At 45.4% G+C, this 15104-nt stretch overlaps 1 protein-coding gene across 1 annotated transcript; it reads right to left on the bottom strand.

Moving 5' to 3' along the window:
• Positions 1-500: 500 nt before the first annotated feature.
• Positions 501-12441, bottom strand: znf469 (zinc finger protein 469; the record flags this gene model as incomplete). The annotated part of the gene is made up of 1 exon (XM_083893419.1): positions 501-12441. The coding sequence occupies one exon, from the start codon at positions 12439-12441 to the stop codon at positions 565-567; it is 11877 nt and encodes a 3958-aa protein (XP_083749545.1). The 3' UTR covers positions 501-564.
• Between the last annotated feature and the right edge of the window lie 2663 nt (positions 12442-15104).

The raw sequence follows: 15104 nt of genomic DNA, 5'->3' as shown, positions 1-15104 counted from the left end.
AGCACCAGGTAATGTTTATACAAAAGGCTAAAAAAAATGAGCATTGTCGATGCAGTACAGTAAAGTTAAAAAATAATAATAGTTACAATGAATATGCTGGAAGCATTTTTTACGAAAGGTGCACAGACAATAGTCCAGGTCAGTTATGACGTCATTTGCAAAAAAAAAAAAAAAAAGAGAGACTTAAACTGATAAAATCATATTATGAATGCAAAACCAACATGCATTTCTTCGAGGAAACATACTTTACTGTATTTTCAAGTATTCTTATTTTCTTTCCTTTACTTTAACCATATATAATCTCTGAAAAAGGACAATATCCAACATAGGATAAAGCAGACAAATTCTCCCAAATAGCATATTCATTTTTAGACCCAAAATCCATATCTGCCATTCGTCCTCACATTTGGGTTAAAAAAAAAATGTACAAAAAAGACATAAAGTGACTATGTAAGTAATTAAAGATAGCATTTCACAGAAAACAGCTGTGCAATCTCATTCACCATAAGGAATTGTCTTAAAAACATTTACAGTCTCTTATTCACAGATCCCTCAAACCCCCACTCAGTTAATAGATTCTGACGTGTCCTTCCTTAAAGGAATCTTAAAGCTAGTGAGTTTCTGACCAAACAGCTGACTTAAGAGGTGGTTCTGGGACTCCACTGTCCGATAGGAGTGGCTCTCCATTGACCTATTCCCCATCTTTGGCCTGGATTTATTCAAAGCATTGTTCATAGAAACCGAAGACACTTTAGAAATAGGGGGATGCAAAGGTCGGCCCATCGCTCCCTTTTTGGCTTTGTAATCCCCGTTTAGAGGGTTAACGTTGTCCGCTTTCTTTGGACTACAGCTGTCGAGCAAACTTCTTTTCGACGACAAAGTTGTGCTGGCCGTCTTGAACTTGGAGACTATTTTGTTGCTCACGACGTCGTCGCGTACGGACGACAGCACGGGGTAGTCGCTGGGTCCGTCCGACTTCCTTTGCAGAGACGAGTTTGCGCACTTGCTGGCCCGAAATTTCTTTTTGGCCCTGGAGTCAACGCCGAAGTTCTCCTGTGTGGCTGGAGAGGAGACCCTTTGCAGGCTGTGAGGGGATTTCGTGTCCTTCCTCTTCTTCTGTGGCCTCAGAGACTCTTTGTCCTCATTCGAGACGGACGTGTTGAGGGAAACCTTGGAGTGGAGGACCGGCGTTGATTCCGGAGCCTTTGTGCCGCCTGTCATCATGTTGTTCTTCGTGTCATTTGTTTTGGCAGCTCTGTCTTTTGTCTGACTGCTACATTCTTGCTCAGCACCGTGAGATAAAGTCGGCTGTTTGCTGTCGTTATTCGGCGCTTTTGACATGCGCTGCGACTGCTCATCGTCCCTCTGCTGGTCCATCACTTCGACTGCTACTTCATGCCTCGCTGGTGCGTTTGAAATTGTTAGATTTTCTCTTGAGATGCCAGCAGGCTCTTCACCGGGAGAAGGCAAATTAGTTTTTTCCTCCATCTCAGCTGTGCTTTCCTGAGCTTCCTCCCCCACACTACTGCTCTCTTTAGCTGCTGACCACGAGGATGTCTCAGCTCTAATGGAGACTGACTCATTCTCCTCTTTCACGTCACACACTTCAGCTACAGGTTTTCCATTCCCCTCTTTGTTCGGATCAGTTGAGGGACTTGCGTCAATCTCTTCTTTCTTGGGCGTAGAAGAGCCTGACGAGCCCATATGGATACATTTCTCAAGCTCAACAAGTAGTTCCGAGTAGTCCTCGGCCATGTCCTCGGTCTTCACATTTGCACCGTTTGTGTCGCCGTGGCACTCATTTGCGCTGGTCTGCGTGGAGTCGTCCGCTGTGAACGCGGAGGTTTTCGAGGACTGGGCTTCAGAGTTTTTATTTAAGTGCGCTGAGCTCAAATGAGTGCTGTCAGAGCTACTTTCTTGCAGACTGTCAGAGAGAATTCTTCTCTTTTTATTTGCAGGTGAATCACATTCATCTTCTTTGGACATGGCTGCTCTGACAGGTCTGAGGACGCCTCGGAATTTAAAAACTTGGTTCCCTCCGGACAGGTGCTTTTCCATGTGACGATCGAACTGTTCCTTCTTGGAGAAGGTGTAGTTGCATGTGCTGCAGATGAAAGATTTTTTAATCACATGCATGACATCGGCGCAGAGCTCACAGGTGTACAGAGTGGTGTGTTTTGAGTCGGGCTCGTCCACCTCCTCGTGTGCCGTCTTCAGGTGGTCTTTAAGTGCCTGTGGCTCCTGATAAGAGACGGGACACTTGTGACAAAGGAAGATCTTTTCTAAATTGTGAACCACTAAATGCCTCTGCAGTTTAAACGGCTTGGGGAACTGTTTCCCACAGTGGTGGCAGTCTCTAGATGGATCTTTGCAGTTGGGATGCATCTCCACACTTTTAGATGTCTCTGTGTTGTGGAGGACCTCCAGTGGGGTCAACGTGCTCTGCTTCCCACCCGCTCCGCCACTGCTTTTGGTTCTGTGAACTTTTGGCTCGGCACGGTTCGACGTTCTCCCCTCTTTCACAGAGGTTCCCGGCGGGACGGCCTTTTCCTGTTCTTTTGTGACTTTGCTGGACTCCCTGGTGGCTTTGCTGGGGCGGTGTTGCATAATGGAGGTGATGAAGTTCTTCACGGCTGTCTCCTGCATGAAGCAACCTGGGATGTCTAATATTGAACCTTGAGTTTGACCCCTGCGGGCAAACTGAGTGGCATGCTCGCGTAAATGCTCGTTGTACATCCACACGTCTGATATCTCCTTCAAGCACATTCCACAGGTCCAGATACCTGTCTTATTCTTGGCATGTTTCTCCTTTAGATGATCTCTCAGCTGCTCCCTGGAGCTGAATTTGCGCTGCACGCACATGTAGCAAGTCGGAGGTGGAGAGGGGTTGTGGGATAACTTGTGAAAGTTCAGCTCACCCAGGGTGAGAAACCACGTGAAGCACACTTTGCACTTGTATTGCTTATCTTTGACCTTAATTCCACCATCTTGCCGTTTTCTTCCACGTCGCTCTGCTACTTTCTTGGACTTTTCTTCCTCTCTGTTCTCCACGCCAACCGTTGTAATAGTAGGAGACACCGAGATGTCGTTGGAGTCGAAGATGTGAACCTCGGGTAGTTGAAATGTGGTGTTGATGCTTTGGATGTCGATGCTGTGGAACGCTGTGGTTTGGACATTGTCTTTGACAGGTGGCTCCACAGGATATGGGACAGCGGGGAGGGGCAGAGGAGGAGGAGGAGGTGTGGATGGCACTTCAGGTTTACAGGTGTTGGGGTCAGAGATTACGCTTGAGCCTGCGTCGAAGCAAGTCAAATCAGAGGAGCCACTCCACTCGATTGACGGTTTATCAATGGTGCTCTCAAGTGGAGTATGCAGATTGTTGCCAGGCTCTTTAAGATCCTTATCAACATCCTTCTTTTGACTTTGTTTGGAATCTGGCAGTGGCTTGGCATCAGCCTTCAATGTGCCGTTGTGGCACATATTCAACAGGATGGCATCATCAATAGATATTGTCTCATATTCACAGTGGTTGGCGGGATTGGCAGCGACTGGCTCTGCTTGGTTGTCCGTGTACTGATCTTTATTTGGCACGAAGCTTTCTGAAGAAGCGTAATCCTGAGTAGCATTTGAGTCGGACGAAAGCTTTACTCTTTTGTTCTTTTTGCTGTACACTCTTGGACACTTTTTCCTTTTTGCCTCCTCATCTCTGGGGAACAATTGAGAGAAAGTGGCGTCATCATCGAGTAAGGCCCTCAGGTCAGATGATAAGCCAGGAGGACTGAGAGGGGGAGCATTCGGACTGGAGAGAGGCTTTGAGGCCTCCTCTGATGGGCCACTGTTCTCCTCACTTTTTATCTCGACTTCCACGTTGCTCCTTTTCTCCTGATTCTCCTGTGCAAGGTTCTCTTCTAATCCTTTCTGCTCACAAAGACTCTGTCTGGCCTCTTCACATTCTCTGATTATTTTCTTGTCTGCACATATAGCACTTTCCACACCATTGTTTGCACATACTTCTCCATTTGCCACCTCTGTCAACCCTGTACATTTAATTTCCTCTGTATGATTGATATCACTTAGCGCCACGGTTTCAATCAGTGCATTTGTCTCTTTTGTTGGGATTTGAGATGTATCATCAAAGCCAGAGTCTGAAGTAACAGGGTTAGGGAATTCCTCTGCTGCGGTAACAGCTCCGTCATTGATTCTCACCTGCTCCTCAGGAGATTTGCAGCGTGCTTGCGGTCCACTGTTTTTGAATTCAGGAGTTAAAGCTTGAAGGATGTCTGTTTTCAGTATATTCAAAATCTCATCAGAGAAAGGGTCAGGTTTTGTGTTTATCTCACCGGTTCTGTTCTTCCTCACTTTGTTGTTTTTCTTTGCTTTTGCTGGCAGCAGAGGGCTTCGACTGCCTGTTTCATCCACCGACACTGCATTTTTCTCAGTTGCCATTTCCTCCAGGAGTGACTCGGTCTCTGGTGCTTTAGAGATGAGAGTGTTACTTGTCTCAAGCAGGCCATCTATTTTTGTCAAATAACAGGCCTGTGAATCATCTTTATGTTCTTTCTCTCGAGGTTGTGACACTTCATTAATGAGCATATTTGCCTGATGGTTTGATGTTTTCTGTGGGCCAATGTGTTTTTCAGTTCGAACCAAATGTTTCATGGCCTTATGTCTCTTTAATCCTGGCACAGTCCTGAAACACATGAAGCAGATTTCACAGAGTTCTCTTCCCTGTTGAGTGCTGCTCTGTGTCTTCTTTTGTGATATTTCTGTCGGTACTTTGCATGTCTCTGGACAAAGGCCAGTCTCTATTGTTGGTTGTTTGTGTGACGGGTCTGGTGGAAGAGGCATTTCTTCATTTTCACAGATGATAACTGGTTTAGGAGTGGGTGGACCATCTGAAATGTCTGCATGGTGAAGTGAACTGTCCTCAGCAGAAGGCTTGTGAGAATCCGAATCCGCTGCTTCAACATGTCTCAGCAAGTCAGCATGGACCAGTTCCGGATCTGTAGCCTCAACTGGCTCATAATGAATCTCCTCGTCTTTCTTTGAACAACCACCTGAACAATCTTTACTACTGACTTCAGCTGGGAGACCCATTGGAAAACATGTGACTTCTATATGCTGCTGAAGAACGATTGGTTCATCTGATACATTTATTTTAGCTAAAGAATCTGTGTTTGATTTTGTGTCTGTTGCAGCTTTGTCAAATTTCAGCGTAGGGTTAACGATCAGGTCACATGGTTCACAGTCATCTGCGGGACTCTGCTTACTGTCTTCAGGTTTACTGGCTGGTGAAATTGGTATGTAGTCGTATTGATTCAGGTGTGGAGGTTCATCTGAAATGCTGTTGTAGTTGAGAGGACTCAGCTTGAAATCATATATTGGATCTTTCTCCCTCTCCACCTCTGGCGGTTCTGCTGTGCTGGTCACATGAAGTGGCGAGGGACCGGTGGTTTCAGAGCCGGAGATTTTACACTCTGTGATTCCCAAGTCCAGGTTAGGAGGGCTTATCAAAGAATACTCCATCGCACCTGGTGCCTTCAACTGTTCTTCACTGTTTAGAGCCTCTATGGCACTTTGGCTACCATCTTTGTCTGTCGAGGCTTTTACATTTCGACTTGAGCCCTCATCGACAGACAGCTCATCACATTTGATTTGTGAGAGACACAAATTGTCTTCTAGGTCCAGTTTCTGCATCGGTATTTTAAGTGAGGTCGATAACAGGGGACTGCTTGGGGGAGCAGTGTGTAGAAAAAGGCAATGACTTTCTTCCATCTCCTCTCTGCACGGTGAGTTTTGGTGACTTGCCATGAAATGAACAGGAAGGTGTTCTTTGATGTCTGGAACGTGCAAAATTTCATCCTCTTTCTGAATGGAGTCAAACGCAAGACCCAGTGGAGGTTTCAAAGAGTCGTTGAATTGAATGGCTTTGCAGGAATCGCTGTCAATGAGAGCACCGGACTGGGAAAATATCAAGAGGTCGTGTTGTCCGTCAATGGACTGGGTGTCTTGGAAAGGTGAGCAGTGACTAGACCTCTCTCTAGTGGTCTCCTCTAATATTGGCGTACAAGGCTTTTCCGTGGTGTCCGCTGACAAACCATTTCTTGGACTTACAGCACCCATCCCAACAGGGCTACAATGTGTGGATGGAGAAAGTCCAATCAAATCATCATTTTTAGCCGTTTCATCGGCCTCTATCAAAGTCTCAGATGCTTCCATATATAATTCGCCAGCATGAATTGGGCTAAATTCTCCAGTATTACTATAATTATTAGAGGACTGCTGTTGCAACACATCTACAATTTTCATCTCAATGTTTAGACTGCAGTCAGGCAGAGTTGGCGATGAAGGGTGGCTGCCAGACTGACCAGTGATTCCCTTCACTGCCTGGGCTTCCTCGCGATCATCCTCCGACTCCTGTTCCCGGTGATCGTTTTCGACGCCATCTTTTTGACGACAGGACTTATCGACCCTGTGCAGGTCGTGTGTCGCCACACTTGAACTGTGAGCAGACCAAATCAAAGACTCATTCTCAGTGACGTCCTCCTCTGATGTGACTTTAGCATTACCCTCTCGATCACTGTTTTCCGGAGACTCACTTGGCTGTGATGAAATTGGCTGGTTTCCGTTCACTGTGGCGTCGGCGCTATTGGAGCAAGATGACTGTGAGTCATTCAGAATTAATTCCATATTATCCTTCCTCTCGTTGATATTTGGAGGTGATAATATATTCTTATTCTCAGTAATTGCCTCCTTTTCACTCTGATCTTTTCTCGTAACAGCATCAGCTGCCTGACATTCACTTTCTTGATGTTGTTGACTGGCGAGAGAGCTGACATTCGTCTCCTTTTTCTCCAATAGTATTGGTTCTTTTTTGAATATAGAGTCGGAAATCACCTCAAGGCTTTTCATGAGGTTTTCAGTATATCTCTTCTCTTCCAAGATATCTTCCTTTGTTCCTAAAAGAGCCCCGTTCTCAGCATGCCTCTCCTGGGATTGTTGGTCACACTGGAGCTGTGAACATTCGACATGTGAGGATGTGGTAATCATAACTGGTGAATCGTTTTCTTTTTCAGTGAATTGTTCAAGTGCCTTTGGGTCATTGTTATGCAGGGTATGGGGACTGTGGTGTTCGTCCATTAGCTCAAATGTGAATGGACTGGACCAAGGGAGTCCTGGTTCTGTGAAAGGCTCTGATGGCATTCTGGTGACTGTGACATCCATCGGTCTCATATCAAGACTAGTGCTGTCACTCTCTGACTCATCACCCAGTCTTAAAGGTGAAAATTTGCTCATTTGCAGCTGTTTAGGGACATCGTGATCCAGTAACGGAGGGCTTTCCAACTTAGTCGTCTGCAGCTGGTTTTCGAGCTCATTCACGATCCTCTTTATCTCGAGCTCATCCTCTGATGCACAGCTGTTCAGATTTGCGCTGTAGTCAATAATTTTCTCTGGCAGAGACAACGGGATGTGATTATAATCTAGTTTCTTCTCATCGGATTTCTCACAGTTGTCTTTGTACTGAGATATTTCGTCCGGTAGCACAGGGCTAACTATAAGGTTCCAGTCTCTGTGTTCCAGAAAGGGAGAAAAGGACGACACAAATTGCTCCTTTTTATCAGACATGTTCTCGATTGAATGGAGACCCTCTTTCTGAATTGGCATGTCTGAGTAAAGGCCACTGTCGAATCCTGCGAGGTCCCCGAACATTGACGAAGTGTCAAACGAGAGCGGCGACTTCATGAGCCCTTGTTCCTGATCCATAGGATAGGGCATGAGGTGGAGCGAATCTTTCTGTATCAATGGGTTGCTGTTCTCAGTGGAAGATAGACACACTTCATCCATCAATGAGGTGCACAAAGATGCTGCCTTGTGTGTGTTGAGGTTACTGCCTAAAGTAATGGCCTCTTTCACCACACAGACACTGTCACTCTGTTTTTCCAATGTGGAACTGTCTGGTAGCTCTGGCTGTAAAGCTTTGGGCCCCTCTCTGCTTTTGCCATTTGAGTTTCTGTCAATATTCAAATCAATGTCTTTGTTGATGGCAGGAGAGAGAGAATCAAATTGTAGCAGCTTGCTATCTGTACGACTACTACTACTACTACTTGGTGTCGGTTCTTCTTTGGTGCATTGGTTGTCAACTCTCTTTAGAGTGTTGTCGTCTACGCTGGTGGATTCTTTTCTGTGCGACGCCAGCCTTTCTCTTAATTTTGTATGAAAGCTCCTGCTTTTTTCATAGTTTTTCAGCGTTTCCTTTGGTTTTTGCGGGGATGACTCTGAATCATCAACTTCTGGATTTGAATAGTATTTTTTTACCTCGTGTGGACTGTCTTTGTTGTCGGAAAGGATGATTTTGTCGCTGTTGTACTTCCTGACAGATTTAGTGAATGTCAGCGCTAGCGTGCTAGACTCTTTACATAACTTCTGTGGAGAAGACCTTTCATGTGTTTTCTGCTCTGAAGATGGTTTCTTTTTTATTTCCGTCTTCTTCTCACAGTCAGAGTCAGCCCGATCAGTGCTCTTGGGACTGTTCATACTATCACTGGAGACACTCACAGATGTGCTAAGTTCACTGCTTGTGGATGACCTGCTACCCCTCCGTCTTAGCCTCTGGTGAGAACCATGTTTCTCAGGCGAGAGTGAAACTTCCTCACTTTTTTTCACCTCAAAACACTCCTTTGACTCATGACGCCACGCTGCTTGGTCCCTCTCACTCCTTGCTCTCCATTTGCATTCTTTAGTGTACGTGTATTTACAACGACTTCCTTGATTTAGTCGACCTTGGCTTGCTATCTTTACAGGCTCACATTCGTCATCCGAGTCCGAGACGTAGTCATATTCTCCGAATGCAGGGTTCTGTACTGTGGGAGTCAGTCTCTCCATCACCAAGGAAAACTGGAGGTTTTTGGTGCCTTTAACTTGAAGTTTATGGAGCTTGTTCTTCTGCTGAACTATTTTGTGAATAAGTTCTTTGCTCCAGGTTCCCCCTCCACTGTTTTTCCTCTTGCTCTCTTTCACTGCAGTCCTAGAGGATGGAGATGTGGAGACTTTTGTGGGCGTTGACCCGCGAGGTGCAGAGCTGTCCTGTAAGCTTTTAACCCCACAACGTTCAGACAGCTTGTTCGATAAGAGAAACCGTTGCGTTTTTGTGTTTTCAACCTCACTCTTGCACACTTTTCTTGCCTCTTTCACTTTGCTGTCCTCGCTCGTCTTCTCCCTTGAGGCAATTCTTGAATTTTTATGAGAGACTTCTTTTTTTATGTTAATCTTCTCGCCTTGTTCCAACGATATTTTCTCCAGTTTGCTCTCTGTGTACTGCTTTGCTGTGTTGGGGTTTTCAACATCAGTCTTATAGAAATATTTTCCCTGTGTGAAAGACCTGTCGTCGTCTCTTGCTTGTTTATTTTTACTCTCAAAGACCAGGGATTCTTTGGTTTTCAGACATTGTTTGTTCGATGTTGCTTTGACAGAGGTGAGGTCGTCATCAGCGAATGCATCAATAAAGCTGCTGTCTATCTCTGCATTATCTGACTGATAGCCCAGTCTATTTAGCGCCTCTGTGATGAGGCTGTCTAATTTTGCATCCTCCATTTCCAGCTCAGGGAGAGGCACGGCGATGTTACTCGGGCCAGAGAACATGTTGAGTCTCATTGGATCGTCCTTACTATCTCCTTTTGTTTCGCTGTCAGATATCAGTTCCCCATTTTTGTTGAGGTCCAACAGGGACAGGTGGAGGTCAGACGGACACCGGGTCATTGAAACATTTGACACAGAAGGTACTGCTTTGGGTGATTCTGTGTGAAACTTCCTATTGTCGTCTGTCTTTGACAAGTCTTTGAGTTCATTTTGTGCAAATGTGTGCTGAGTACAGTATTGCTTATGGCCTAGAAATGAAGCCAGGTTGTTGAAATTTTGATCACACTGCTTGCACGTGAGAAGCACATCTAACTGGTCAAGATTCGCCGTGGCTAATGAGGTGGCTAACAGTTGATGTGCAGAGTACGGTGGCGGAGGCTGGTGATGCTCCACCCCAAAACTGTCCACATAACCTTTGTTTCCATCCATATTTGTCTTTGGATGCGTGCTGTTCTGCAGGTAACTCATGATGTCGTCTTTGGCTCTGTCCGGTGCATAAGGAAGGATTCGCGAAGCATCAGAATGCAGCTGGTGGTTGTGAGCGCCAAGGTGATCCGAAGGCAACTGGGATTTGGTTTGGGGCTGGTTGTAAAAGGCGTGCGACGTTGCCGACTTTGACATTTGACTGTCCTCTGAGCTGATGTTAACAGGGCTGGTGGAAGCTGGGGAGAGTGAAGAGCACGTACTACTGGACGCGTGGTTATTAAGGGGGGAGGGCAAAGGGGATTCATAAGGTGACACCATCAAAAGTCCCATTGGTGGTGCCTGTAATGGTGGATAGTTGTAGTTTCTTGGTGCCACTGGCAGAGATGGGTTAAGTCCATAGTACACAGACTTATTTTTGGATTCACAAACCTGCGCATGGCTCACCTCTACTTTAAAAGTTGAGACCGTATTACTGGTATGTTTTACAGTTTCCTGTCTTTGGTTTGAAAAGCCGTCACCAGTTCTGCTGCTCTGAAATGAGCTGGGGTTTTTCAACAAGTTATGTTTATGCGATTTACTCTCGTCCTGCCAGTCAGAGGGGGAAACAATGTAAGCCAATTTTTGATTGCTTATTTGCCTTGATAACTCGATTCTGCTTTGGTTTGGCATTGCAGAAGTTGGCCGGATCTGCTGCCAGGACATTCGACTATTTTTAGATGAATTTGGCCTCGGGTCAAGTGCTGGCTGGTCCTGGAACTGAAACTTTTCATTCATGTCAGAATACTGAACTGTGTTTTGATCAGCTGGTGAATATGCCTTACTCTGACCTTCCCAGGACTGTGGTAACCTATTTAGAAGCTTATTGTTCATGTTTTTATCAAAATGATTTGAGCCTGTGTGAATGTTATTCACTGGAGGGCTGTTAAATGTTTTACTGGTAAAGTGCATGTGTGAGCCAGGACCTTGTGGAATATTTCTTGGGTGGTGCACACTTCCTTGAATGAATGTTCTTTGGTTGGCAGCTGTGTCTTTAGGGTGGCAGTTCCTCTTATTCCCCGAGGTGATGTTTGTGTCCCTACTGTCTGCCTGTCCATTAGTCTCTGTGTTTTCAGGCAGTGCAAGCTTCCCCTGCTCTGACTGCTGTGAGCTGGAGCCCGAGCTGTCACTGCTGGCCGAGTCCTCACTCAGATTCCTCGGACACTGAATGGAGGATGCCACCCCTTGAATGTACTGTGACTGAGGGGAGCAAGAGTAAGAGCTACCATCCTCAGACTGCTGTTCATTACTGAACTGAGTGCTGTTTGGAACAATATTTTGTCCTTCTCCTGACGGAAAGGAAAACGAGTTGTGTGCCACGTGAACGGAACCTATGGAGTCTGTAAAGTCTTGTGACTGAGGGTTCTGTTCACAGGGAAAAGAATCTGAAGTTGATTCCTCCAGAAAATTATATCCATATTGAAAAGGTCCTGGCACAAAGGCACTTGTCTTATTGGCATCTGTGAGGGTAGAGGATTTTTGTGATGAAACTCCATAATTAGCACCATTAAAAGTCCTTTCAGGAGACTGCCATGCATTAGAGCCACTAAGCTGAAAGTCAGCCAGCATTAGCTGGCTGCCAGACTGTGTAGTGCTGCCCTCCATGGAGGCAGGCTGCTGCTGCTGCTGCTGCTGCTGCTGCTGCTGCTGTGATAGAGGTGGATGTGGGTGGAATGATGTTGCACTTGAGGAACCCAGTGCCTGTGAGGTATAGCTTGGGGAGGTTAGATTAGAGGAGGCCTCCTGAAAGCACCGGCTATAACTGAGTTCCTCCTGCTGTATTTCGGCCTCTCGCTCAGTTATACTGGGAACGTGGAATCTGTAGCTGCCCAAGTGTAGGCTGCGACTGGTCTCCAACTTCTTGGGTGGCGAAACCTTCTGCTGTGGGTAGGCGATGCCAATGGGATTGTTGGAGCGTGGATTTGTAATGCTAAGTCTGTACAGCTGCTGCGGGTTGCCACGCTCTGCTTTTCCTGACCGCTTCCCCTTCTCTCTGCTGCGGCCCTTTCCACTCGGGGACTGGGGGCTGCCTTTGCCAGTTGACCAAGTCCTGTCAGCTGCGAATTTCGATTGGTTCTGCAGTGACCTGAAGTCAATCTTTCCTGCCTGTTGTGGCCGTATGACAGCCTCACGCTGCTGAGGACAGTCCCTTTCCTTTTCTAGTTTTTCAGCTTCGGGCCCTCTGCTGCTGGCTCTGGCCTCAGTGCCCGTGCTTGAGAAGTGCTCGGAAGACTCCTTTGTGGCTTTGTCACTCTGCTGCTCCAGTGCTGTCTCCTCATCCTGCAGTTTGGACTCAGCGTCCAGCTTTTTGACAGCGTGCATTCGCTGGGTCTCTCCTGCCATGGTGCACAACGCGTGCTGTGAAGGCCTGGTCCTCAGAAGTGCTATCTGGGAGACAGGGGCATCGTCGTCTGGGTTGTACAAATCAGTAAAGATCCAGTGGCGGGAACTGCAGGGACGGGACTGCTCGCTGCAGGCTCATCTCTTAAACTTCATTGTGCACGGACCTGGTGCCAGAGCAAAGCAGACCTGGAAGGAAGGAAAACAAGAGAGGATTAGAGGAGTTTTTACTGTTTAATCATTAAAATGATATACATATACATATACATAAACATATACATACATATGTAATACTTTTCTCATTAAAACTGCTACTAGTAATTCAACACACAAAGGAGTAAGAGTCATAAAATAAAAGAATAACATTACGGGTATGATTCATGTACTTGGTCTAAAAAGGATGAATTAGAAAAGAGAATTCAAGCCTCAACTTTTAAAAGAAAACTTTAGTCCCTTTACTAGTCTTATATTCCACGATTCTTCCAGCAGGGAGCACTATTGCATCATCACACAAGAGACAAGGAGTCAGCTTAATCAATAGAGAGTTTCAAAAATATTGCCAAACTCACACTCAAACATCTTGGAGCTATAAGTAACACTTAAATCTCGACGACGACGACAACAACAACACGTTCGGGAACAATAATGCAGTTTCCTCTGTGTGTGTGTTGTGTTCCTGCTTTTTTTTTTTACGGCCATGAATCAACTGTGAAATTTTCTATATAAACAATCACAACACAAAGAAACCAGTTTGCTCTAGGAATAACAAAGCTCACGACGGTACCGGGGCTGAGAGAAACTACAGTGCACGGATCCAGAAAGCACAGCCAGTAAATGAATCACAGACTCCTGAAGAGTGGGGGACACAATGCCACAGTGTTCTATTGCTATGGCGTGCTGCAGGTTTAGATCATGGAGGAATATCAGGGATTAGTCAGTCGGCCATTAGACGGTGAGAACTTTGGGCACACTGATGCATGGTGCCTTTCCCTCAGGCTTCCCAGACACCGACTCTCAGTTCTTAGTTTATTTTGGCCGTCCGCTACCTCTGCTTCTTTTAAAATTTGGAATTAGCAACAAAATGTCATTTCTACGAAAAACATCAACCCAACAGCTTGTCTGGTTCACCTGCTGATGTCTGCTGTGTCCTTTGTTGTCCTTTTGTACCAGAAAATATAAACAATGAATGTATTGCACGTGCCAATAATTAGTGTGGGAATGTAGCACATGAGCATTAGTTGCTGTGGAACTCTCCCGCATGTGTCTCTGCACTATATATTTTCAGCCTATATGGTGACTGGGCAAAGTGCAAATATGGAACGATGCTGTAAATATGACCACCACCACATCATCCTTATTTATCCCTGAAAAAATTTAATTGTCAGGGTCATTTGTGGCTGTGTTCGGTCTGCTCAAATCCAGATATAACCATCTTAAAGGTGCAATATGTAAGAGTGTGGCCAAAAAACGGTTACTGCATTCAAATTCAAAACACCTAGGTCTTTTAGGTTTGGTTCTCTGACGTAACTGGCAACCCGTGGTTGCTCGGCAGCTGAGACTCTACTGACTGCGGTGATTGGTAGACGGCGGTAGGTGGCGCCACATGCCAAAACATAAACATGATTTGCAGTCTGCAAAATATATTTTTTTAATGCAAATATTTTGGCTGTACTGTTGTTGTTGGTGAGTTCCGTTTGTTATATGAACATTATTCCTGAGTCTCTGTGACATATTAGGAGGGTTTTATGGCCAGTTGCTTTAGATTTATTACATAATGCACCTTTAAGCAGGGGAAATTAAGGTTACAGAGGTGCACGTCATTGTTATGCGTCATGTTTAAAAGTAACACGGAAGACAATTTGACATCCAATTTGAGCATCTGTAGAAATCTGCATTACAAAACACCTCCAAATGTGGTTTGAATGAGATTTGAGAATGAAAATTATTATTCTTTTTAGCTTTCAGCAACTAATTGATCAATTGGAATATGCTAAAAAACTCCGATTTTTTCCCCCTGGCAGTCTGAACAAGGCCTTTAAGATCAGCATCTGATTTTGTTTCCCCCCTCCAACATCAGGGGGCTCAATCTTTATTGTATTGATTTATTTACACAACCAAATACAGGTAGGAGGTCAGAGGTGAAATAATATGATCCATATGTCATATTTACCAAAAATAAAAACTAAGTACAGTAAGGTCTGCACAGACAAAAGAAAAAAAAATATTAGACAGAAATGAAAAGCCGAGAAAAAGAAAATGTATGCACAGTAAGTGGACGTACATCTGTATCTCAGTGTTACATACACTACACACAATAAAAGGCAGGACCTGGTGTTGCAGAAATCTGATCTGAAGTCAACAATGGCCTACAGCGTTGTGTCTTCAGAGCTACAGAATGTGAACCTGCTGCCCTGCAGCTGATGCGTCCCGATATTTTCCTGACAAAATAATGAAATACTTGAGACATGACCCTCCACATTTACCCCGAAAAAAAGGAATCGCTCTCTGCCACGACTTTCCCTGGCTCATCCTCTGGTAAACATCCTGGAGGCATTTAGCAGGTTGAAAGGGAGCCTTGAGGCTGAGAGCTGGCTGGGTTTAGGCCTGGTTGTGAAAAATCACATCCCCTCTTCAGCTTCGCAGTATCTGAAATCCAGAGTGTGTGT

Source organism: Microchirus variegatus, assembly GCF_963457635.1.
Source record: "Microchirus variegatus genome assembly, chromosome: 8".
In the NCBI taxonomy this organism is placed as follows: domain Eukaryota; kingdom Metazoa; phylum Chordata; class Actinopteri; order Pleuronectiformes; family Soleidae; genus Microchirus; species Microchirus variegatus.
Note: the sequence above shows the minus strand (reverse complement) of the source record. Positions and strands in the feature narration are given on the sequence as shown.